The following is a 27,667-nucleotide window of genomic DNA, read 5'->3' as shown; positions in this document are numbered from 1 at the left end:
GTTGTGTTTATGGTACATAAGGTTATGGTTATGGTATATGGGGCAATGGTTATGGTACATAAAGTTATGGTTGTGTTTATGGTACAAAAGGGTTAGGGTTATAGTATATGGGGCAATGGTTATGGTACATAAAGTTATGGTTATGGTACATAAAGTTATGGTTATGGTACATAAAGTTATGGTTGTGTTTATGGTACATAAGGTTATGGTTATGGTATATGGGGCAATGGTTATGGTACATAAAGTTATGGTTGTGTTTATGGTACAAAAGGGTTAGGGTTATAGCATATGAGGCAATGGTTATGGTACATAAAGTTATGGTTATGGTACATAAAGTTATGGTTATGGTACATAAAGTTATGGTTATGGTACATAAAGTTATGGTTATGTTTATGGTACATAAGGTTATGGTTATGGTTTATGGGGCAATGGTTATGGTACAAAACGTTATGGTTGTGTTTATGGTACATAGGGTTATGGTATATGAGGCAATGGTTATGGTACATAAGTTTGTGGTTATGGTACATAAAATTATGGTTGTGTTTATGGTACATACGTTATGGTTATGTATATGAGGCAATGGTTATGGTACATGAAGTTATACTTATGCTGCATTAGGTTATGGTACATGAGGTTATGGTTATGGTAGATGAGGCAATGGTTATGGTCCATGAGGTTATGGTTATGTTTATGGTACATAAGGTTATGATTATGGTATATTAGGAATTGGTTATGGTTGTGGTACACAAGGTTATGGTTATGGTACATAAGGTTATGGTTATGTTTATGGTACATAAGGTTATGGTTATGGTATATTAGGCATTGGTTATGGTTGTAGTACACAAAGCTATGGTTATGGTACATAAAGTTATGGTTATGTTTATGGTACATAAGGTTATGGTTATGGTTTATGGGGCAATGGTTATGGTACATAAAGTTATGGTTGTGTTTATGGTACATAAGGTTATGGTATATGAGGCAATGGTTATGGTACATAAGTTTGTGGTTATGGTACATAAAATTATGGTTGTATTTATGGTACATAAGTTTATGGTTATGGTATATGAGGCAATGGTTATGGTACATGAAGTTATACTTATGCTGCATGAGGTTATGTTACATGAGGTTATGATCATGGTTAATGAGGAAATAGTTATTATTATATTACCTGAAAAAATGGTTATGGTTCTATTAGACGAGGTAGTTTTGGGTTTTGTACACAAAAACAGTCCAAGAAAAGTTGGGTGTGTATATTAAGTCACATAGAAAATGCTTGTGTATTATCTCCAGAGATTATATACAGCGATCCAGACAACGATATGTTCATTTAAAATAAACACAAAATGTGAGAAGAATAGAGGAGCTTAATAGCTGCTGAACTTTAACCCTGGTCATTATCCTCACATATAATGCCCTCATTTAATAGCGGCAAGATTCATAAATAGTTAGATACCTTTATACTGTAATTTCCCACTAATTACCTTCTTTGTATGAACCTCATGTCGGCGAACATTAGGTTATGATGAACATAATTAAATCATCCAATGCAGCTCCAAATGTACCATACAGCTCAATTATCACACGTTAACATCTGGCATCAGCAGAGAACATTTATCGCTGTGCGTGTGCTGTGGAATCGTAGTTACTTGTCAGAAAGACTACAGAGAAATGGAAAAAATGTGTAAAAACACTTTTGATCCTGACCTTATTAGCTCTTGGACGGTGGTTCTCAAATCTTTTTCACCGGGTAACACCTCAGAAAAAAACTTGGCTCTGCATATCACCATAATGACCAATATTAAAACGCAGTAGCGTTCTAGAAAAAACAAGGTAGAGGTTTTATTTCACAAGTATATTACATTTTTTGGGTCACTGTAACAATACACACAGTTTGAACAAAACTAACAGAACATAACTAAACAAAACGTGATCCGGCCACAGTGTCAGGTTCAAACACTGATGACATCTATCAATCAGACAAGAAGCAAGGAACCATGCAGAGACAGAGTTCAATTTAGCTCATGAGGAGAACGCATGGAGCTGCACACTTAGTCACAGTCTCGCCCTACGCTCTAAGGTTCAGCTCCCGCGTGCCTCTATTTATTCAGGAGTTCCACAGTCAACATCACTGAGGCCGCCTCTAAAAGGAGTGGTCACATATATCATGCAAAGCAGGTCCAGGACGCACAATACGTGACGGAATGTGCTGGGGGCCTTGTGATTTCGCTTTGTCTCAGTTTCGTCTGCGTGCTGTCGTCTTATCTTCGTTGAGGTCCTTGAAGTCCTTGGCTGTTAGCGGGCTAAAACAAAGATAACATCTGTGGCTGAGGCCACCCCTCAGACAAGTAGTTTCGTCCTTGCACAGATACAAAAGTCTAACTTGAGCACAATAGCGAATAACTATAGCAACGGACTTTAAGCATACTAAAGTTGTGTGATAATATATATACATGATTATTCTAATACACGCATCATGACAACTAGTTCCGGTATATCGTACAACACTAGCGCGAATGATGAATGTATAAATGAGGATTATGCTGCTTTTGTCACAACTTGATCTTGGGAGTTTGCTTTTCCAGGATGCAACGGAAAGTTGGCACGGGCGAGACGGGAATTAAGGTACATGATTTATTATTATCAAAAAAAAGGAATAAATGAAAGCGCGCACAGTGGCGGAGAACAAACTATGAAAAACAAAAAGACTATAAACATGGAACCAAAACTTACTTTGACAAGGGACATGAAGCAGGATCTTAGAGGAATGGACAGAGCATAAATGTGGTGTGAGGTCGTCAGGCCGAACAACAGAAAATGAATGAACTTAAATACTATGGACATGATTAGTGAAAGCAGGTGCGTGACTCAAAACGTGAAACAGGTGCGTGACGTGACAGGTGAAAACTAATGGTTGCTATGGTGACCAGACAAGGGAGTGAAAAGACAGAAACTAAACAAAACATGACTTAAAACAAAACATGATAATACAGACATGACAGCTTTATGAAAATGTATGTTTTTGAGGAACTGGGATATTTGAAACCGGGCTGATTTCCTGCCACTTAAAGGCCTACTGAAATGCGATTTTCTTAATTAAACGGGCATAGCAGGTCCATTCTATGTGTCATACTTAATAATTTTGCGATATTGCCATATTTTTGCTGAAAGGATTTAGTAGAGAACATCGACGATAAAGTTCGCAACTTTTGGTCGCTGATAAAAAAGCCTTGCCTGTACCGGAAGTAGCAGACGAGTAGCGTGACATCACAGGTTGTGGAGCTCCTCACGTCTGCACATTGTTTACAATCATGGCCACCAGCAGCGAGAGCGATTCGGACCGAGAAAGCGACGATTTCCCCATTAATTTGAGCGAGGATGAAAGATTCGTGGATGAGGAAAGTGAGAGTGAAGGACTAGAGGGCAGTGGGAGCGATTCAGATAGGGAAGATGCTGTGAGAGGCGGGTGGGACCTGATATTCAGCTGGGAATGACTAAAACAGTAAATAAACACAAGACATATATATACTCTATTAGCCACAACACAACCAGGCTTATATTTAATATGCCACAAATTAATCCCGCATAACAAACACCGTCCATATAACCCGCCAATACAACTCAAACACCTGCACAACACACTCAATCCCACAGCCCAAAGTACCGTTCACCTCCCCAAAGTTCACACAGCACATATATTTCCCCAAAGTCCCCAAAGTTACGTACGTGACATGCACATAGCGGCACGCACGTACGGGCAAGCGATCAAATGTTTGGAAGCCGCAGCTGCATGCGTACTCACGGTACCGCGTCTGCATATCCAACTCAAAGTCCTCCTGGTAAGAGGCTCTGTGGTTCCCAGTTCTCCACAGGCCATCTTACGGGAATGTAAACAATGAAACACCGGCTGTGTTTGTGTTGCTGCAGTCGGCCGCAATACACCGCTTCCCACCTACAGCTTTCTTCTTTGCTGTCTCCATTGTTCATTGAACAAATTGCAAAAGATTCACCAACGCAGATGTCCAGAATACTGTGGAATTTTCCGATGAAAACAGACGACTTAATAGCTGGCCACCATGCTGTCCCAAAATGTCCTCTACAATAGTAAAACGTATTGGCATGTGTTGCAATGTTAAGATTTCATCATTGATATATAAACTATCAGACTGCGTGGTCGGTAGTAGCGGGTTTCAGTAGGCCTTTAAATTTCTAAAAGTCTGCCCTGCATGGTTTCTCCGTCTCTGGGCTGCTGGAGGACTTCGGTGTCCTTGCAAAGCTCCGTGAATGTGTTGGATAACTTCGGTCAAATCCACAATGAGGACTTTCGGAAAAGGTGTATAAACAAAAGCCCTGCTAAAGCTTTGCAAAGCATGGTCAGGGACACTGACTGAGAGTGTGTCTGATGGTCCAGCAGATCTCTGTCACACACACACACACACACACGCACACACACACCCTTAGCTGTCAATCCCTGTCATGCGTTAATGACCAATTAGGAGCAGAGGAATAAGAAGAGGACCGGGATGTCATTTGACTTGACTGGCTTCTCGGTGCTACTTAATGCAGTGTGTGAGTGTTGTGTGTTTTCTTGTCCCTCTATACTTGTCCGGCCCGCTGACCCACAATCTATTTGTGTGGTAACTCCTCGCCTTCTGGAACATTTGTCAAAACATGCACATCTACTGTGTTGCCTGTGTGATTATTTTTTTTCTTCATTGTAATTAAACCCCAAAGTTTGCCCACCACCAGGCCCGGCCCTAACCAATCTGGCGCCCTAGGCAAGATTTTAGGTGGCGCCCCCCCCACATCGGCAGTGAAGTGTATATACTCACAAGAAACCGAATAGCTTTGTCTTAAAGAAAGCAAATTAACAATCAGAATAGTTAACAAGATAAAAAAAAATATGAATAAATAAATGAATGCAAAAAATAAAAAAATGAATATATGAAATACAATATTTTTTACATACATATTGCTTAATTAACATTAATGATGTGCACTTTAACAACTAGGCTTACAACTATACCTAATATATAAAGGGGTGGAAAAGTGACTATTACCTGCAGGGCAAACATTAGCTAACCAGAAGGCAATAACAATGTAAACAAAAAACACCTGCTTAAAAGATCTAATACAAATGTCCCTGAGGAATGTAAGGTGGGAGTACTGTAATTACCTAACGTTACATTATTATTTTCCATAACAATTTAGCCCCCTCCACAATATTAACCCGACGTTAAAACAGAACTAGCTATTTATTGATTAGCAATTGCCGAATCATGTGACATTAGCTTAATGCTAAAAAGCCAGGTTACTATCACATTCTGTAACAGACAAATAATTTCATGTAGGCTAACGTTACCTACCTGCTACCTCTGTCTTTTTCTCGTTTCTCCTCTTCTTTTCTCTTTTTTCTTCCCTGGGCACCTGACAGTTTTGGCCGTTTTGACATCTTGTGTTGATTTTTTGATGTGGTGACGTCCAAAAAGAGTCATGATACGGGAAGGGAGGGGGTGCACCGTGGGGGGGGCGTAATGTTGTAACAAATAATATTTCTATTATATAGGCTTTACTTTGCATTTTAATTAACGAGGGATTATTTTTTTGTATTTAGAAATAATAGTACCAACTTTTTTTTTTTCTCCAACATTTGTGGCACTGGCGTGGCGCCCCCTGATGGACGGCGCCCTTAGCATTTGCCTATACGGCCTATGCCACGGGCCGGCCCTGCCCACCACATTAGTCGGAATGACTGGAAATTTCTCACACAGCTCAATGCCATACTTGCCAACCCTCCCGGATTTTCCGGGAGACTCCCGAAATTCAGCGCCTCTCCCGAAAACCTCCCGGGACAAATTTTCTCCCGAAAATCTCCCGAAATTCAGGCGGACCTAGAGGCCACGCCCCGTCCAGCTCCATGTGGACCCTCCAGGTCCGCATGGAGCAATGTTGTTGTAATATATTGAGTTGGAGGCAATAACCAGGCGAGGTGATGAAGTACGTCTATTTACTGTAGACTTCAGAACAGACTCACACACTTGACGTCAGGTGCGCAACACCACGTAAATCGTTGGCCAACCAAAAAGTAACCCCAGTACGCTATAGCCAACATTCACCAGGAGATGGCAACAGACAAACATAGATCACTCCATTACATTCCTCCCTTTTTAGAATTGTAGAAGTTACTCAAAAGAAATAAACAACCCAACCAAAAAATGCAGCAGCTCAATTAAAAAACTGTACTTAAGCCACATTATTTTTTTTTTGTACTGAACTCTTAACCCTCATTTGTAAACAATAACATGCTTATTATACAAACAGTATTTGTACATCTATAACACAGATTTTTATACTGTCTTCAGAGATTCTGTTTTTTTTGGTGGTACTCGAAACCTTTCTGGGTACTTGCGGATCACTGGTGGGGTTTTTGTTGTGGGTGATCTGGGTTCTGATGATGGCAACTCAGCAGCCCTTGAATCTGGTTCAATGATGAGACTAGTTTGTGCCTGACTCACTGATGGTCCTGATGATGGAACTGAAACAGCACTGTCCAGTTGTACTGATGGCACATTTTCTGCAACTGGTGGATACTAGATAACTGGCAGTCTCTCCATGTTTTCTCGCCATGGTAACATGTGATCCACATGCACTGTGCGCTGTCTCTGTCCCTCTTGATATATATATATATATATATATATATATATATATATATATATATATATATATATATATATATATATATATACATATATATATATATATATATATAAGAAAATACTTCACTTTCAGTGAATTCTAGCTATATATATATATATATATATATATATATATATATATATATATATATATATTTATACTGTATATATATATATATATATATATATATATATATATATATATATATATATATATATATATATATATGAAATACTTGACTTGGTGAATTCTTTCTGTAAATATACTCCTCCCCTCTTAGCCACGCCCCCAACCACGCCCCCGCCCCACCCCGACCACGTAGTAGCATAGCTTTCGTCGGTAAAGTGTGCGAAACAAACGTCCAATTTCTTGCCACTTTGGCATCTTTGGGCCACTGGTGCAACTTGAATCCGTCCCTGTTCGTGTTGTTACACCCTCCGACAACACACCGACGAGGCATGATGTCTCCAAGGTACGGAAAACAGTGGAAAAAAACGGAAACTAACAGAGCTGATTTGACTCTGTGTTTGAGAAAATGGCGGATTGCTTCCCGATGTGACGTCACGTTGTGACGTCGTCGCTCCGAGAGCGAATATTAGAAAGGCGTTTAATTCGCCAAAATTCACCCATTTAGAGTTCGGAAATCGGTTAAAAAAAAAAAATGGTCTTTTTTCTGCAACATCAAGGTATACAGGTAAAAGCCAGTAAATTAGAATATTTTGAAAAACTTGATTTATTTCAGTAATTGCATTCAAAAGGTGTAACTTGTACATTATATTTATTCATTGCACACAGACTGATGCATTCAAATGTTTATTTCATTTAATTTTGATGATTTGAAGTGGCAACAAATGAAAATCCAAAATTCCGTGTGTCACAAAATTAGAATATTACTTAAGGCTAATACAAAAAAGGGATTTTTAGAAATGTTGGCCAACTGAAAAGTATGAAAATGAAAAATATGAGCATGTACAATACTCAATACTTGGTTGGAGCTCCTTTTGCCTCAATTACTGCGTTAATGCGGCGTGGCATGGAGTCGATGAGTTTCTGGCACTGCTCAGGTGTTATGAGAGCCCAGGTTGCTCTGATAGTGGCCTTCAACTCGTCTGCGTTTTTGGGTCTGGCATTCTGCATCTTCCTTTTCACAATACCCCACAGATTTTCTATGGGGCTAAGGTCAGGGGAGTTGGCGGACCAATTTAGAACGGAAATACCATGGTCCGTAAACCAGGCACGGGTAGATTTTGCGCTGTGTGCAGGCGCCAAGTCCTGTTGGAACTTGAAATCTCCATCTCCATAGAGCAGGTCAGCAGCAGGAAGCATGAAGTGCTCTAAAACTTGCTGGTAGACGGCTGCGTTGACCCTGGATCTCAGGAAACAGAGTGGACCGACACCAGCAGATGACATGGCACCCCAAACCATCACTGATGGTGGAAACTTTACACTAGACTTCAGGCAACGTGGATCCTGTGCCTCTCCTGTCTTCCTCCAGACTCTGGGACCTCGATTTCCAAAGGAAATGCAAAATTTGCATGGTTGGGTGATGGTTTGGGGTGCCATGTCATCTGCTGGTGTCGGTCCACCCTGTTTCCTGAGATCCAGGGTCAACGCAGCAGTCTACCAGCAAGTTTTAAAGCACTTCATGCTTCCTGCTGCTGACCTGCTCTATGGAGATGGAGATTTCAAGTTCCAACAGGACTTGGCGCCTGCACACAGCGCAAAATCTACCCGTGCCTGGTTTACGGACCATGGTATTTCTGTTCTAAATTGGCCCGCCAACTCCCCTGACCTTAGCCCCATAGAAAATCTGTGGGGTATTGTGAAAAGGAAGATGCAGAATGCCAGACCCAAAAACGCAGAAGAGTTGAAGGCCACTATCAGAGCAACCTGGGCTCTCATAACACCTGAGCAGTGCCAGAAACTCATCGACTCCATGCCACGCCGCATTAACGCAGTAATTGAGGCAAAAGGAGCTCCAACCAAGTATTGAGTATTGTACATGCTCATATTTTTCATTTTCATACTTTTCAGTTGGCCAACATTTCTAAAAATCCCTTTTTTGTATTAGCCTTAAGTAATATTCAAATTTTGTGACACACGGAATTTTGGATTTTCATTTGTTGCCACTTCAAATCATCAAAATTAAATGAAATAAACATTTGAATGCATCAGTCTGTGTGCAATGAATAAATATAATGTACAAGTTACACCTTTTGAATGCAATTACTGAAATAAATCAAGTTTTTCAAAATATTATAATTTACTGGCTTTTACCTGTATATTGACGCTTACATAGGTCTGGTGATAATGTTCCCCTTTAATGATTATTTGCAAAAAAACAAAAAAAAAGTTTATTTTCTTTGCAGTCTATTCAATTGAATATAAATTGAAAAGGATGTGCAAATCATTGTATTCTGTTTTTATTTACCATATTCACTGGTTTTGTGTTTTGTAATAGCACTGTTACTTTTAGCACTACTACTGGTTGTGTATGTGCCCAAAGTTGAATTAAACTTTGGTAGGGATTGGAGCTTGAGATGAGTCAGGGCTGTAAATCTCTGCACGCTAACACAAGCCATGACACACAGCCAGTCACAGCTTTGTGCGGCAGGGTGTCGCTGTAATCCCCACACCTCCTGTGTGTGTTTGTCAGTGTCCTCCTGTGTCAGTCTCGTCTCTATCCACCTCTGCCAGTGTGTGTTTGTACCTCTATGTGTGTGTGTGTGTGTCAGTGTTTGTGGATACTCCAGTCATGAATCTGACAGGATTTGTTTGGGGAATATGTTTCGTGAACCTCCTGTTCAATACCTGTCAATTCTCTGTCAAACAAGAATGACAAACTAATTTCGGGAGAACACCTGCACCGTAAAACAACATAAACACAACAGGACAAATACCCAGAATCCCAGTGTGTTTAGATTCCTTATCATGTTGGAAAACTGCCACAGTTCCCAGTTTCTGCTTCACAATATCACAGTACGTGTTCGGATTGTTGGGGGTTACACAACGAGCTTAATATACACGGAGCGTAGCTTGAAGGGATTCGATGGATGCATAACCGAATCACTGATTGATCAGCTGCTGTCGATCATGGTCACGTAGGCAGCTCCAGAAAGCCAATCAATGAGTCTTCCGCCTGGCTCAAGTGTTTATCTTGTCTCCATTTAATACATACTTGCCAACCCTCCCGGATTTTCCGGGAGACTCCCGAAATTCAGCGCCTCACCCGAAAACCTCCCGGGACAAATTTTCTCCCGAAAATCTCCCGAAATTCAGGCGGACTCAGGTCCTCCACAATATAAAAAAGCGTACCTGCCCAATGACGTTATAACTATAGAATGATGGAGGGCGAGTTTTTGGTTTCTTATGTGGGTTTATTGTTAGGCAGTTTCATTAACGTCCTCCCAGCGTGGCAACAACACACAACAACAGCAGTCACTTTTTTTGTATACCGTAAAGCAGTTCGTCTGCCGTAAACAGCAATGTTGTGACACTCTTAAACAGGACAATACTGCCATCTAGTGCATTTGATGAAGGCACTTTTGTGCGTGCCACACAGCAATGCATCATCAGAGAGGGTGTTCAGCATGGTTAGACAAAATAGTGACAGAGAATAGAACAAGGATGGACAATTCAACCCTTAACTCAACAATGAGTAGATGAGTGTTATGTGTGTGTATATGTGTAAATAAATGAACACTGAAATTCAAGTATTTATTTTATATGTATATATATATATATATATATATATATATATATATATATATATATATATATATATATATATATATATATATATATACTTAAAAAAAAAAATATATATATACATATATAATAAAATAAATATATATATATATATATATATAGCTAGATATCACTGAACGTCAAGTATTTCTTATATATATATATATATATATATATATATATATATATATATATATATATATATATATTACTCCTCCCCTTTTAGCCACGCCCCCGTCCGTTCTTTGCTGATCTAGTGACGCACGCAGACAATATAATCATATTGGGGGACTTTAATATCCATATGAATACCCCATCGGACCCTCAGTGCATGGCGCTCCAGACTATAATTGATAGCTGTGGTCTTACACAAATAATAAATGAACCTACGCATCGCAACGGTAATACGATAGATCTAGTGCTGGTCAGGGGTGTCACCACCTCCAAAGTTATGGTACTCCCGTATACTAAAGTAATGTCCGATCATTACCTTATAAAATTCGAAGTTCTGACTCATTGTCAACAAACTAATAATAATAATAACTGCTATAGCAGCCGCAACATTAATGCTGCCACAACGATGACTCTTGCTGACCTACTGCCTTCCTTATGTGGGCTTTGTACCGAGGATGTCGTTGTGGCTTGTGCAGCCCTTTGAGACACTTGTGATTTAGGGCTATATAAATAAACATTGATTGATATTCTGATACATGTTCTTCACAGAAAATGAGCTAAAGTCAGTGAGTCTTAGTTTGAAAAATTAATGAATTGTATCATTTTTCTTTTAATAAAAAAATGAAAACGGGTCCCACAGACCCGAACACCACACAAGGGTTAAATCACCAAAAATGGTTCCCGGGCGTGGCCACCATCCTCACCTCCCAGGGGGTGGAACAAGGGGATGGCGTGTGACAATCATTGGTACTTTAACTGGAAGTGTTTGAAGTCTACCTTTTATGTTACCGTACCGCTGCAGTTTGGTACTAAGTCTATGCGTGTTGGCCTTTGGTCAATAAAAATACGAACGGAGACGAGGCTTTGACCGCTCTGACCGCTCTTTTCCCCGCAGGCCTCAGAACATCCAGTGGTCCAAGATCAACGACACCTTACCCGAGCGGGCCGAGATCTCGGGACCCACCTTCCAGATTTCCCGCCTGAGCCAATCGCACAACGGGACGTACCTGTGTCAGGCGCAGAACAACTTCGGACGAGCCGCCGACCACTACACCCTGCTGGTCTACGGTGAGTCTACTTACCCCCTCCATCTTTGTCTTTGTCTGCAGCTCGTGTCAATAACTTGTTCCCATTTTTCTTCAATCCTTCCACGGTAATTGCCAGGCTAATTTTCTGTCCGATTCTCGTCTGTATTTTTCTTGTTGATTAACTCGTATTGATCCCGTCTTCCCATTGTGGCACTGTGGAGATTCTTTGAACAGAACAACAGGCTTTTTTTTTGCATCCCGACGCTCGTCTCGTCTGTCTTTCAGTTGTATTTGCTTTCTTTGAATTTGTTGCACAACGGGGTGCTTCTGTTCAACAATATGCTACAAAAAATGTTACGCCAAAAATGTTATGCCAAAAATGTTACACCAAAAATGTTCGCCAAAAATGTTACGCCAAAATGTTACGCCAAAATGTTACGCCAAAATGTTACGGCAAAAATGTTATGCCAAAAATGTTCGCCAAAAATGTTACGCCAAAATGTTACGCCAAAAATGTTACGCCAACAGGCTTTCGTCTCGTCTGTCTTTCAGTTGTATTTGCTTTCTTTGAATTTGTTGCACAACGGGATGTTTCTGTTCAACAATATGCTCCAAAAAGTGTTACGCCAACATGTTATGCCAAAAATGTTACGCCAAAAATGTTACGCCAACATGTTACGGCAAAAATGTTACGGAAAAAATGTTATGCCAAAAATGTCCTCCAAAAATGTTACGCCAAAAATGTTACGCCAACATGTTATGCCAAAATTGTTACGCCAAAAATGTTACGCCAAAATGTTACGGCAAAAATGTTATGCCAAAAATGTTCGCCAAAAATGTTACGCCAAAATGTTACGCCAAAAATGTTACGCCAACAGGCTTTCGTCTCGTCTGTCTTTCAGTTGTATTTGCTTTCTTTGAATTTGTTGCACAACGGGATGTTTCTGTTCAACAATATGCTCCAAAAAGTGTTACGCCAACATGTTATGCCAAAAATGTTACGCCAAAAATGTTTGCCAAAAATGTTACGCCAAAATATTACGCCAAAATGTTACGCCAAAATGTTACGCCAAAAATGTGAATAACCAAAAATGTTACGCCAAAAATGTTACGCCAACATGTTATGCCAAAAAATTTACGCCAACAGGCTTTTTTTGCATCCTGACGCTCGTCTCGTCTGTCTTTCAGTCTTATTTGCTTTCTTTGAATTTGTTGCGCAACGGGGTGCTTCTGTTCAACAATATGCTCCAAAAAATGTTACGGCAAAAATCTTACGGCAACATGTTACGCCAAAAATGTTACACCAAAAATGTTTCGCCAAAAATGTTATGCCAAAAATGTTCGCCAAAAATGTTACGCCAAAAATGTTAAGCCAAAATGTTACGCCTTTGAATTTGTTGCACAACGGGGTGCTTCTGTTCAACAATATGCTCCAAAAAAAATGTTACGCCAACATGTTAAGCCAACTTGTTACGTCAACCTTTTATGCCAACTTGTTACGCCAGCTTGTTACACCAAAATGTTACGGCAAAAATGTTACGCCAAAAATATTACGCCAACAGGCTTTTTTTTGCATCCTGACGCTCGTCTCGTCTGTCTTTCAGTCGTATTTGCTTTCTTTGTATTTGTTGCACAACGGGGTGCTTCTGTTCAACAATATGCTCCAAAAAATGTTAGGCTAAAAATGTTACGCCAACATGTTATGCCAAATATGTTACGCCAAAAATGTTACGTCAAAAATGTTACGCCAAAAATGTTCGCCAAAAATGTTACGCCAAAAATGTTCGCCAAAAATATTACGCCAAAATGTTACGCCAATAATGTTATGCCAAAAATGTTATGCCTACAGGTTTTTTTTGCATCCTGACGCTCGTCTCGTCTGTCTTTCAGTCTGTTTTTGCTTTCTTTGAATTTGTTGCACAACGGGGTGCTTCTTTCAACAATATGCTACAAAAAATGTTACGCCAAAAATGTTTTGCCAAAAATGTTACACCAAAAATGTTACACCAAAAATGTTCGCCAAAAATGTTCGCCAAAAATGTTCCGCCAAAATGTTCCGCCAAAATGTTCCGCCAAAATGTTCCGTCAAAAATGTTCCGCCAACATGTTACGCCAAAAATATTACGCCAACAGGCTTTTTTTTGCATCCTGACGCTCGTCTCGTCTGTCTTTCGGTTGTATTTACTTTCTTTGAATTTGTTGCACAACAGGGTGCTTCTGTTCAACAATATGCTCCAAAAAATGTTCCGCCAAAAATGTTCCGCCAAAAATGTTCCGCCAAAAATGTTCTCCAAAAATGTTACGCCAAAATGTTACGCCAAAAATGTTCCCCAAAAATGTTACGTGAAAAATGTTACGCCAAAGTGTTACGCCAAAAATGTTACGCCAAAATGTTACGCCTTTGACTTTGTTGCACAACGGGGTGCTTCTGTTCAACAATATGCTCCAAAAATGTTACGCCAACATGTTACGCCAACTTGTTACGGCAAAAATGTTATGCCAAAAATGTTACGCCAAAAATGTTACGCCAAAAATGTTAAGCCAAAAATGTTCGCCAAAAATGGCACGTCAAAAATGTTACGCCAAAGTGTTACGCCAAAAATGTTACGCCAAAATGTTACGCCAAAATGTTACGCCAAAATGTTATGCCAAAATGTTACGCCTTTGAATTTGTTGCACAACGGGATGCTTCTGTTCAACAATATGCTCCAAAAAATGTTACGCCAACATGTTACGCCAACTTGTTACGGCAAAAATGTTACGCCAACATGTTACGCCAACTTGTTACGCCAACTTGTTACGGCAAAAATGTTATGCCAAAAATGTTACGCCAAAAATGTTACGCCAAAATGTTACGCCAAAATGTTACGCCTTTGAATTTGTTGCACAACTGGGTGCTTCTGTTCAACAATATGCTCCAAAAAATGTTACGCCAACATGTTACGCCAACTTGTTACGCCAACTTGTTACGGCAAAAATGTTATGCCAAAAATGTTACGCCAAAAATGTTATGCCAAAATGTTACGCCAAAAATGTTACGCCAAAATGTTACGCCTTTGAATTTGTTGCACAACAGGGTGCTTCTGTTCAAAAATATGCTCCAAAAAATGTTCCGCCAAAAATGTTCAGCCAAAAATGTTCCGCCAAAAATGTTCCGCCAAAAATGTTCTCCAAAAATGTTACGCCAAAATGTTACGCCAAAAATGTTTCCCAAAAATGTTACGTCAAAAATGTTACGCCAAAGTGTTACGCCAAAAATGTTACGCCAAAAATGTTACGCCAAAATGTTACGCCTTTGACTTTGTTGCACAACGGGGTGCTTCTGTTCAACAATTTGCTCCAAAAATGTTACGCCAACATGTTACGCCAACTTGTTACGCCAACTTGTTACGGCAAAAATGTTATGCCAAAAATGTTACGCCAAAAATGTTACGCCAAAAATGTTAAGCCAAAAATGTTCGCCAAAAATGTCACGTCAAAAATGTTACGCCAAAGTGTTACGCCAAAAATGTTACGCCAAAATGTTACGCCACAATGTTACGCCAAAATGTTATGCCAAAATGTTACGCCTTTGAATTTGTTGCACAACGGGATGCTTCTGTTCAACAATATGCTCCAAAAAATGTTACGCCAACATGTTACGCCAACTTGTTACGGCAAAAATGTTACGCCAACATGTTACGCCAACTTGTTACGGCAAAAATGTTATGCCAAAAATGTTACGCCAAAATGTTACGCCTTTGAATTTGTTGCACAACGGGGTGCTTCTGTTCAACAATATGCTCCAAAAAATGTTACGCCAACATGTTACGCCAACTTGTTACGCCAACTTGTTACGGCAAAAATGTTATGCCAAAAATGTTGCGCCAAAAATGTTATGCCAAAATGTTACGCCAAAAATGTTACGCCAAAATGTTACGCCTTTGAATTTGTTGCACAACAGGGTGCTTCTGTTCAAAAATATGCTCCAAAAATGTTACGCCAAAAATGTTATGTCAAAAATGTTACGCCAAAAATGTTACGCCAAAAATGTTACGCCAAAGATGTTACGCCAAAAATGTTACGCCAAAATGTTATGCCAAAATGTTATGCCAAAAATATTATGCCAAAAATGTTACACCAACAGGCTTTTTTTTGCATCCCGACGCTTGTCTGTCTGTCTTTCAGTTTTATTTGCTTTCTTTGAATTGAATATGCACCAAAAAATGTTACGCCAACATGTTACGCCAAAAATGTTACGCCAAAAATGTTACGCCAAAAATGTTACGCCAAAAATGTTCGCCAAAAATGTTACGCCAACTTGTTACGGCAAAAATGTTACGCCAACATGTTACGCCAACTTGTTACGCAAACTTGTTACGCCAACTTGTTACGGCAAAAATGGTATGCCAAAAATGTTACTCCAAAAATGTTATGCCAAAATGTTACGCCAAAAATGTTACGCCAAAATGTTACGCCAAAATGTTACGCCAAAATGTTACGCCTTTGAATTTGTTGCACAACAGGGTGCTTCTGTTCAAAAATATGCTCCAAAAAATGTTACGCCAAAAATGTTACGCCGAAAATGTTACGCCAAAAATGTTACGCCAAAATGTTATGCCAAAATGTTATGCCAAAAATGTTACGCCAAAAATGTTACGCCAAAATGTTATGCCAAAATGTTTTGCCAAAAATGTTACACCAACAGGCTTTTTTTTGCATCCCGACGCTCGTCTCGTCTGTCTTTCAGTTTGATTTGCTTTCTTTGAATTTGTTGCACAACAGGGTGCTTCTGTTCAACAATATGCACCAAAAATATGTTACGCCAACATGTTACGCCAAAAATGTTACGCCAAAAATGTTACGCCAAAAATGTTACGGCAAAAATATTACGCCAAAAATGTTACGCCAAAAATGTTACTCCAAAAATGTTACGCCAAAAATGTTACGCCAACAGGCTTTTTTTTTGCATCCCGACGCTCGTCTCGTCTGTCTTTCAGTTTTATCTGCTTTCTTTCAATTTGTTGCACAACAGGGTGCTTCTGTTCAACAATATGCTCCCAAAAAAATGATCTATTATCGTCATCGCCATCATCATCTTCATGTGCGTACATATTTTGTTACTTCTTTTTTTTCGCCGCACCCGCTGGCATCAATTCTTCCACAATGAAGCACAACTCTGCCTTGAATGTAAAACAAGAGCATAAAAACAACGTGAAAGTGACTCCGTTACATAACTCTGAGCTGTACACGACGACAACAATAAAGCGTCTGTTGAATTTAAAATGCACGTAGACCGGGGCGGGGGGGTTGGTGATTTCCGCCGGTTTTCAAAGATTCACCGGTGACTGCGAATTGTTCACGAGGTTTGACCTGAATAGACGGCGCGCGGCGCCTCAAAGGGGATGATGATGATGTTGATGCGTGCAACGTTGCCTGCCAACCTGCGTTAGCGCTGACTTGTTGTTGGAAGGAGTGAGAGGAAAGGATGGTCTTTGCCTGAGTTGGAGGCGCTTTATTTTGCCATCAAAGTTATATTTCTTGTGGCGTGGGTGGTGGAGGGGGGCGCAAAAAAGAAACATGTGAGTAAGCTGTTCCGGGCTTCTCAGGGAAGAACCACATGTTGGTGCGTCTGTGATTTATTATAGATACTGGCAAAATATAGTGCTGTTTTAGGATGTTTGATATTTATTACAGTCATATTTCATCTAACGTATTTTTCGGATTATATATATATATATATATATATATATATATATATATATATATATATATATGTATGTGTGGGAAAAAAAATCACAAGACTATTTCATCTCTACAGGCCTGTTTCATGAGGGGGGGTACCCTCAATCATCAGGAGATTTTAATGGGAGCATTCACATACCATGGTTTATATAGGGCACAGAGTGGGTGGGTACAGGCTGGCCTAGGGGCGTGGTGATTGGCTCATGTGTTACCTAGGAGGTGTTTCCGTCTGTGGCGGCATGCTGTTACAATTTCGCTGCGCTTGTTGAGGGATGACAGGTCTGGACGGTAAATAATAAACAGTTTCTCTTTCAAGCATAGGTTGCGTCTTTTATTACCACTATTGTAAGGTGTGCTGGATGCAAGAATTTGCCATGTTATTGAATATTCAACATTATTGTCTTTGAGGTCCCAAATGTGTTTGCTGAGTTCTGTGGTATTTCGCAGGTTTTTGTTCCTGAAAGAAGCCTTGTGATTGTTCCATCTGGTTTTGAATTCTCCCTCGGTTAATCCTACATATGTGTCGGATGTGTTAATGTCCTTGCGTGTTACCTTAGATTGGTAGACAACTGATGTTTGTAAGCACCCCCCGTTGAGAGGGCAATCAGGTTTCTTTCGACAGTTACATCCTTTGTTGGTTTTGGAGTCGCTCTGTCTGGGGGTCGACGGCTCATTTGCAATTGTTTTGTTGTGGTTTGAGATGATTTGTCGTATATTGTTCATGCAGCTGTAGCTCAATTTAATGTTGTTCTTGTTGAATACTTTTCTTAGGGTGTTGTCTTTGGGAAAGTGTTTGTCAATCAGATTGAGGAATTTGTGTCCAATGTTAGTTGAGACGTTTTTGCTGTATGGGGGGGTTGTACCAGATGATGTCGTTTCGTTTTCTGTTCTTTTTTGGCTGGTTTCCTGGCGTGGGTTCATAGGTGAGGGTGAAATTGTATCCGCTTTCATTAAGGGCTTTTTGGTACGGGGGGGTTGCTTGGTCAAATTCAGCTTTGCTAGATGACAGCATCGATAGCCTTTTATTGATTCCGGTAGGTATTCTTTTCGTGGTGGTGGGTGGGTGGTTGCTGTCATGGTGCACGTATTGGAGTGTTGTGTTGGGTTTCGTGAATGGTTGGTAGCTGTTATTTCTCAGGTTGAAAGTGACGTCAAGGAAGTTGACGGTTTGCTTGTTGGCTTCAATCGTGATTCGTAGGCCGTTCTCTTTGAAAATTTGGCATATGCGCTTCTTGGTATTCTCGCTGCTCCTTGGCGAGGTGCGACACACTGCCAGTCCGTCATCACGGTAAATACCAAGGTTCAGATTGAGGCTAGCGAGCTGGGAGAGGAGGAAACTCCCAACGAGTTCACACGTTTCTGCTCCGTCAATATATATATATATATATATATATATATATACATATACATACAGTACAGGCCAAACGTTTGGACACACCTTCTCATTCAATGTGTTTTCTTTATTTTCATGACTATTTACATTGTAGATTGTCACTGAAGGCGTCAAAACTATGAATGAACACATGTGGAGTTATGTACTTAACAAAAAAAAAAAAAGGTGAAATAACTGAAAACATGTTTTATATTCTAGTTTCTTCAAAATAGCCACCATTTGCTCCGATTACTGCTTTGTGCACACTCTTGGCATTCTCTCGATGACCTTCAAGAGGCAGTCACCTGAAGTGGTTTTCACTTCACAGGTGTGCTGGAAGCTCATCGAGCCTACAAGTACAACTCAACCCATGAAGCCACGTTGATGTAACACGTGGCTTGGCATTGTCTTGCTGAAATAAGCAGGGGCGTCCATGGTAACGTTGCTTGGATGGCAACATATGTTGCCCCCAAAACCTGTATGTACCTTTCAGCATTAATGGTGCCTTCACAGATGTGTAAGTTACCCATGTCTGGGGAACTAATACACCCCCATACCATCACACATGCTGGCTTTTCAACTTTGCGCCTATAACAATCCGGATGGTTCTTTTCCTCTTTAGTCCGGAGGACACGACGTCCACAGTTTCCAAAAACAATTTGAAATGCGGACTCGTCAGAACCACAGAACACTTTTCCACTTTGTATCAGTCCATCTTAGATGGCCCAGCGAAGCCGACGGCGTTTCCTGGGTGTTGTTGATAAACGGTTTTCGCCTTGCATGGGAGAGTTTTAACTTGCACTTACAGATGTAGCTGTCACACCGCGGTGAGGGATGTCTTGTCTTGTTTTTTTCTGTCTTGTGATGTGCATGTTTTAGTTTGAAAAGTAACTCTCCTCTCGTTTCAGGTCACTTGCCCTTCCTTTTGTGTCATCAGTCTGACGTCATCCCGATTCCCTAATTGTTTCCACCTGTTCCCTATTACCCTCATGTGTCTTATAAGCCCACTCCTTCCTTTGTTCTGTGCCAGATTGTTTCGTTTATTCGTGCTCTCTAGCTTCCATGCCCATGTCCATGCCTTGTCTTGCCTTGCCTCGTCTTGTGCTTGTGTTCTTTGATTCTGAATCCCTTCGTTGCTATTTTGAGTTTTCCTTTCTTCCTCCTCAGCAGAGTGATTCTTTGTTATTTAGTTTATTCAGCCGAAGTGGTAAGTTTCAGTTATTTTTCATTCTTTCCTCACATTTTTGAGTGACAATTTTTGTTAATACTTTATTAGATTAGATAGTGTAGAATTGTTCATAGTTGTTGTTTCTTCCTCCTGTTGGAGCGTTTTTTGTTTATACATTTTATAGCATATATTAATTATAGTTCGTCTTTGCTTTTGTGTTTTCCTCCGTTCGGAGCAAATTTTGGTTGTTCCTATTTTTTGGAACCTTTTTGCCGGTTAGTTTTTGGATAAAATAGATATTGTAATCCTTGACTTTGGAGGTGAAAAGGAAGCTGCCAAAATAAAAGCCTGTCTAAGTTCCCTACTCTGCATCTGAGTCCTATCCTTTTACCAAGCCCTGACAGTAGCGACCAACTGTAGTTACTGACAGTGGGTTTCTGAAGTGTTCCTGAGTTCATGTGGTGATATCCTTTACACACTGATGTCACTTATTGATGCAGTACAGCCTGAGGGATCGAAGGTCACGGGCTTAGCTGCATACGTGCAGTGATTTCTCCAGATTCTCTCAACCCTTTGATGATATTACGGACCGTAGATGTTGACCGTAGATGACCAAAAAATGTTACGCCAACATGTTACGCCAAAAATGTTACGCCAAAAATGTTACGCCAAAAATGTTCGCCAAAATTGTTACGCCAAAAATGTTACGCCAAAAATGTTAAGCCAAAAATGTTCGCCATAAATGTCACGTCAAAAATGTTACGCCAAAGTGTTACGCCAAAAATGTTACGCCAAAATGTTACGCCTTTGAATTTGTTGCACAACGGGGTGCTTCTGTTCAACAATATGCTCCAAAAAATGTTACGCCAACATGTTACGCCAACTTGTTACGGCAAAAATGTTACGCCAACATGTTACGCCAACTTGTTACGGCAAAAATGTTACGCCAACATGTTATGCCAAAATGTTACGCCAAAATGTTACGCCTTTGAATTTGTTGCACAACAGGGTGCTTCTGTTCAAAAATATGCTCCAAAAAATGTTACGCCAAAAATGTTACGCCAAAAATGTTCGCCAAAAATGTTACGCCAAAAATGTTACGCCAAAAATGTTACGCCAAAAATGTTACGCCAAAAATGTTAAGCCAAAAATGTTAAGCCAAAAATGTTCGCCAATAATGTCACGTCAAAAATGTTACGCCAAAGTGTTACGCCAAAAATATTACGCCAAAATGTTACGCCTTTGAATTTGTTGCACAACGGGGTGCTTCTGTTCAACAATATGCTCCAAAAAATGTTACGCCAACATGTTACGCCAACTTGTTACGCCAACTTGTTACGCCAACTTGTTACGGCAAAAATGTTACGCCAACATGTTACGCCATCTTGTTACGGCAAAAATGTTATGCCAAAATGTTACGCCAAAAATGTTACGCCAAAATGTTACGCCTTTGAATTTGTTGCACAACGGGGTGCTTCTGTTCAACAATATGCTCCAAAAAATGTTACGCCAACATGTTACGCCAACTTGTTACGGCAAAAATGTTTCGCCAACTTGTTACGGCAAAAATGTTACGCCAACATGTTACGCCAACTTGTTACGCCATCTTGTTACGGCAAAAATGTTATGCCAAAATGTTACGCCAAAAATGTTACGCCAAAATGTTACGCCTTTGAATTTGTTGCACAACGGGGTGCTTCTGTTCAACAATATGCTCCAAAAAATGTTACGCCAACATGTTACGCCAACTTGTTACGGCAAAAATGTTACGCCAACATGTTACGCCAACTTGTTACGCCAACTTGTTACGGCAAAAATGTTACGCCAACATGTTACGCCAACTTGTTACGCCAACTTGTTACGGCAAAAATGTTACGGCAAAAATGTTATGCCAAAAATGTTACGCCAAAAATGTTATGCCAAAATGTTACGCCAAAATGTTACGCCTTTGAATTGGTTGCACAACAGGGTGCTTCTGTTCAACAATATGCTCCAAAAAATGTTACGCCAACATGTTACGCCAACTTGTTACGGCAAAAATGTTGCGCCAACATGTTACGCCAACTTGTTACGGCAAAAATGTTATGCCAAAAATGTTACGCCAAAAATGTTATGCCAAAAATGTTACGCCAAAATGTTACGCCAAAATGTTACGCCTTTGAATTTGTTGCACAACAGGGTGCTTCTGTTCAAAAATATGCTCCAAAAAATGTTACGCCAAAAATGTTACGCCAAAATGTTATGCCAAAATGTTATGCCAAAATGTTATGCCAAAATGTTACAGCCTGAAGGATCGAAGATCACGGGCTTAGCTGCTTACGTGCAGTGATTTCTCCAGATTCTCCGAACCCTTTGATGAGATTACGGACCGTAGATGTTGACCGTAGATGACCAAAAAATGTTACGCCAACATGTTACGCCAAAAATGTTACGCCAAAAATGTTCGCCAAAATTGTTACGCCAAAAATGTTACGCCAAAAATGTTACGCCAAAAATGTTAAGCCAAAAATGTTCGCCAATAATGTCACGTCAAAAATGTTACGCCAAAGTGTTACGCCAAAAATGTTACGCCAAAATGTTACGCCTTTGAATTTGTTGCACAACGGGGTGCTTCTGTTCAACAATATGCTCCAAAAAAATGTTACGCCAACATGTTACGCCAACTTGTTACGGCAAAAATGTTACGCCAACATGTTACGCCAACTTGTTACGCCAACTTGTTACGGCAAAAATGTTATGCCAAAAATGTTACGCCAAAAATGTTATGCCAAAATGTTACGCCAAAAATGTTACGCCAAAATGTTACGCCTTTGAATTTGTTGCACAACAGGGTGCTTCTGTTCAAAAATATGCTCCAAAAAATGTTACGCCAAAAATGTTACGCCAAAATGTTATGCCAAAATGTTATGCCAAAAATGTTACAGCCTGAGGGATGGAAGGTCACGGGCTTAGCTGCTTACGTGCAGTGATTTCTCCAGACTCTCTGAACCCTTTGATGATATCACGGACCGTAGATGGTGAAACCCCTAAATTCCTTGCAATAGCTGGTTGAGAAAGGTTTTTCTTAAACTGTTCAACAATTTGCTCACGCATTTGTTGACAAAGCGGTGACCCTCGCCCCATCCTTGTTTGTGAATGACTGAGCATTTCATGGAATCTACTTTTATACCCAATCATGGCACCCACCTGTTCCCAATTAGCCTGTTCACCTGTGGGATGTTCCAAATAAGTGTTTGATGAGCATTCCTCAACTTTATCAGTATTTATTGCCACCTTTCCCAACTTCTTTGTCACGTGTTGCTGGCATCAAATTCTAAAGTTAATTAAAGCTGCAAGCAGCATTGGTCGGGCCCGCGGATTTGGCAGGTGCTAGTTGTAAGTGTCCCAATACTTTTGTTTAGTTTTCGTCATAAGTGTCCCAATACTTTTGTCTACTTTTAGTCCGAATTGTCCCAATACTATTGTCTAGTGTACCTACCTTGTCTGCATTGTGTGGGCACGTTGGTGCTTCCTGCTTTTAAGCAGCCATCTTAAAAAAGCAGCAGTGCAGCAGCATCAGCGCAGCGGCTCTTTGAAGGGTCATAAAATCAAAACCGGAGCCGGTATGAAAACTCTTTCGTCAACTTTTAATCAGAAGGGTTTAATCTCTCTCCTGTGTTAGTTTGAAGCCGAAACAACAAACGCGCTCAGAGGAGATTTTTACGGTTTTTACAAAAATGTTGTTTTGAAGGGGGAATAGCAAACTTCCTGTTGATTTTTGCTGGGGGTTGTCAAATTATGAAATGTAGGTCTAAGTGAGACCTACGGGGAGGTTTTAGTTTCATGTCTCTCCGACCTTCCCAGTGGGAGTTACAGGCAGTTTTGTATTTGTATTTTTTTTTCTTCCGAGGAGCAGTTTTTCTCCGTTTTATTCAAAAATTGCTCTAGAGCGCAATTTTTGAATTTGGGGTTAGGTTTTTTTTATTAGATCACAGTTTTTGCCAGTCCTGATGTGTGCGTTCAGTTTGGTGAGTTTTGAAGCTTGTTAAGGGGGTCAAATTGCAGCTCAAAGAGGCAAAAGTGACTGTTTTTAGTACTTTTTTGTCTTGAAGGGGGAATTGCCAACTTTCTGTGGATTTTTGCCCGAGAATATACAGTGATGAAAACTAGGTGTAAGTCAGACCTACATAGAGGTTTTTGTTTCATGTCTCTCCGACCTTCCTAGTGGGAGTTACAGGCAGTCTAGTTTTTTTTTTCCTAGGGGGCGCTAGAGCGCAATTTTGAGTTTTGGGGTTCGTTTTTTTTAAAAAAAAAGGTAATTTTCGCAGGTCCTGATGTGTGGGTCAAATATGGTGAGTTTTGAAGCATGTTAAGTGGGTCAAATAACAGTTTAATGTGGCGGCGGAAGAAAAAAGAATAATAACAATGGGCCATGCGGGCCCTAATAATAATAATAAAACCTTAGAAGAACAATAGGCCTCCTCAATCCCATCAACACGTCTTCCTATGAGGAAGCAGTGCCTGGGGAATCTGTGGTGGGCTCTTCTATTTCTGGGGCTGAGGTTGCCGAGGTAGTTAAAAAGCTCCTCGGTGGCAAGGCCCCGGGGGTGGATGAGATCCGCCCAGAGTTCCTTAAGGCTCTGGATGCTGTGGGGCTGTCTTGGTTGACAAGACTCTGCAGCATCGCGTGGACATCGGGGGCGGTACCTCTGGATTGGCAGACCGGGGTGGTGGTTCCTCTCTTTAAGAAGGGGAACCGGAGGGTGTGTTCTAACTATCGTGGGATCACACTCCTCAGCCTTCCCGGTAAGGTCTATTCAGGTGTACTGGAGAGGAGGCAACGCCGGATAGTCGAACCTCGGATTCAGGAGGAACAGTGTGGTTTTCGTCCTGGTCGTGGAACTGTGGACCAGCTCTATACTCTGGGCAGGGTCCTTGAGGGTGCATGGGAGTTTGCCCAACCAGTCTACATGTGTTTTGTGGACTTGGAGAAGGCATTCGACCGTGTCCCTCGGGAAGTCCTGTGGGGAGTGCTCAGAGAGTATGGGGTATCGGACTGTCTGATTTTGGCGGTCCGCTCCCTGTATGATCAGTGTCAGAGCTTGGTCCGCATTGCCGGCAGTAAGTCGGACACGTTTCCAGTGAGGGTTGGACTCCGCCAAGGCTGCCCTTTGTCACCGATTCTGTTCATAACTTTTATGGACAGAATTTCTAGGCGCAGTCAAGGCGTTGAGGGGATCTGGTTTGGTGGCTACAGGATTAGGTCTCTGCTTTTTGCAGATGATGTGGTCCTGATCGCTTCATCTGGCCAGGATCTCCAGCTCTCACTGGATCGGTTCGCAGCCGAGTGTGAAGCGACTGGGATGAGAATCAGCACCTCCAAGTCCGAGTCCATGGTTCTCGCCCGGAAAAGGGTGGAATGCCATCTTCGGGTTGGGGAGGAGACCCTGCCCCAAGTGGAGGAGTTCAAGTACCTCGGAGTCTTGTTCACGAGTGAGGGAAGAGTGGATCGTGAGATCGACAGGCGGATCGGTGCGGCGTCTTCAGTAATGCGGACGCTGTATCGATCTGTTGTGGTGAAGAAGGAGCTGAGCCGGAAGGCAAAGCTCTCAATTTACCGGTCGATCTACGTTCCCATCCTCACCTATGGTCATGAGCTTTGGGTTATGACCGAAAGGACAAGATCACGGGTACAAGCGGCCGAAATGAGTTTCCTCCGCCGGGTGGCGGGGCTCTCCCTTAGAGATAGGGTGAGAAGCTCTGTCATCCGGGGGGAGCTCAAAGTAAAGCCGCTGCTCCTCCACATCGAGAGGAGCCAGATGAGGTGGTTCGGGCATCTGGTCAGGATGCCACCCGATCGCCTCCCTCGGGAGGTGTTTAGGGCACGTCCGACCGGTAGGAGGCCACGGGGAAGACCCAGGACACGTTGGGAAGACTATGTCTCCCGTGCTGGCCTGGGAACGCCTCGGGATCCCCCGGGAGGAGCTGGACGAAGTGGCTGGGGAGAGGGAAGTCTGGATTTCCCTGCTTAGGCTGCTGCCCCCGCGACCCGACCTCGGATAAGCGGAAGAAGATGGATGGATGGATGGATGGATGGGCCGTGCGGGCCCTAATAATAATAATAAAACCTTAGAAGAACAATAGGTCCTTATGTCCCATTGCAAAAGGACTCCCGAAGGACACGTTTCCAGTGAGGGTTGGACTCCGCCAAGGCTGCCCTTTGTCACCGATTCTGTTCATAACTTTTATGGACAGAATTTCTAGGCGCAGTCAAGGCGTTGAGGGGATCTGGTTTGGTGGCTGCAGGATTAGGTCTCTGCTTTTTGCAGATGATGTGGTCCTGATGGCTTCATCTGGCCAGGATCTCCAGCTCTCACTGGATCGGTTCGCAGCCGAGTGTGAAGCGACTGGGATGAGAATCAGCACCTCCAAGTCCGAGTCCATGGTTCTCGCCCGGAAAAGGGTGGAATGCCATCTTCGGGTTGGGGAGGAGACCCTGCCCCAAGTGGAGGAGTTCAAGTACCTCGGAGTCTTGTTCACGAGTGAGGGAAGAGTGGATCGTGAGATCGACAGGCGGATCGGTGCGGCGTCTTCAGTAATGCGGACGCTGTATCGATCCGTTGTGGTGAAGAAGGAGCTGAGCCGGAAGGCAAAGCTCTCAATTTACCGGTCGATCTACGTTCCCATCCTCACCTATGGTCATGAGCTTTGGGTTATGACCGAAAGGACAAGATCACGGGTACAAGCGGCCGAAATGAGTTTCCTCCGCCGGGTGGCGGGGCTCTCCCTTAGAGATAGGGTGAGAAGCTCTGTCATCCGGGGGGAGCTCAAAGTAAAGCCGCTGCTCCTCCACATCGAGAGGAGCCAGATGAGGTGGTTCGGGCATCTGGTCAGGATGCCACCCGATCGCCTCCCTCGGGAGGTGTTTAGGGCACGTCCGACCGGTAGGAGGCCACGGGGAAGACCCAGGACACGTTGGGAAGACTATGTCTCCCGTGCTGGCCTGGGAACGCCTCGGGATCCCCCGGGAGGAGCTGGACGAAGTGGCTGGGGAGAGGGAAGTCTGGATTTCCCTGCTTAGGCTGCTGCCCCCGCGACCCGACCTCGGATAAGCGGAAGAAGATGGATGGATGGATGGATGGATGGGCCGTGCGGGCCCTAATAATAATAATAAAACCTTAGAAGAACAATAGGTCCTTATGTCCCATTGCAAAAGGACTCCCGAAGGACACGTTTCCAGTGAGGGTTGGACTCCGCCAAGGCTGCCCTTTGTCACCGATTCTGTTCATAACTTTTATGGACAGAATTTCTAGGCGCAGTCAAGGCGTTGAGGGGATCTGGTTTGGTGGCTGCAGGATTAGGTCTCTGCTTTTTGCAGATGATGTGGTCCTGATGGCTTCATCTGGCCAGGATCTCCAGCTCTCACTGGATCGGTTCGCAGCCGAGTGTGAAGCGACTGGGATGAGAATCAGCACCTCCAAGTCCGAGTCCATGGTTCTCGCCCGGAAAAGGGTGGAATGCCATCTTCGGGTTGGGGAGGAGACCCTGCCCCAAGTGGAGGAGTTCAAGTACCTCGGAGTCTTGTTCACGAGTGAGGGAAGAGTGGATCGTGAGATCGACAGGCGGATCGGTGCGGCGTCTTCAGTAATGCGGACGCTGTATCGATCCGTTGTGGTGAAGAAGGAGCTCAGCCGGAAGGCAAAGCTCTCAATTTACCGGTCGATCTACGTTCCCATCCTCACCTATGGTCATGAGCTTTGGGTTATGACCGAAAGGACAAGA

The 27,667-nt window shown here is 42.0% G+C and overlaps 1 protein-coding gene across 3 annotated transcripts in view; it reads left to right on the top strand.

The window, feature by feature from the left end:
- The window catches only part of cadm4 (cell adhesion molecule 4), a 794,682-nt gene that overhangs the window by 622,333 nt on the left and 144,682 nt on the right, over positions 1–27,667 (top strand). For all 3 annotated transcript variants that reach the window (XM_061958781.2, XM_061958782.2, XM_061958780.2), the window contains exon 6: positions 11,510–11,682. In XM_061958781.2, coding sequence (XP_061814765.1) covers positions 11,510–11,682 — 173 coding nt within the window. The remainder of the gene's footprint in view (positions 1–11,509; positions 11,683–27,667) is intronic.

Source organism: Nerophis lumbriciformis, linkage group LG04, assembly GCF_033978685.3.
Source record: "Nerophis lumbriciformis linkage group LG04, RoL_Nlum_v2.1, whole genome shotgun sequence".
NCBI lineage: Eukaryota > Metazoa > Chordata > Actinopteri > Syngnathiformes > Syngnathidae > Nerophis > Nerophis lumbriciformis.
This window is presented reverse-complemented; position numbering and strand designations above follow the sequence as displayed.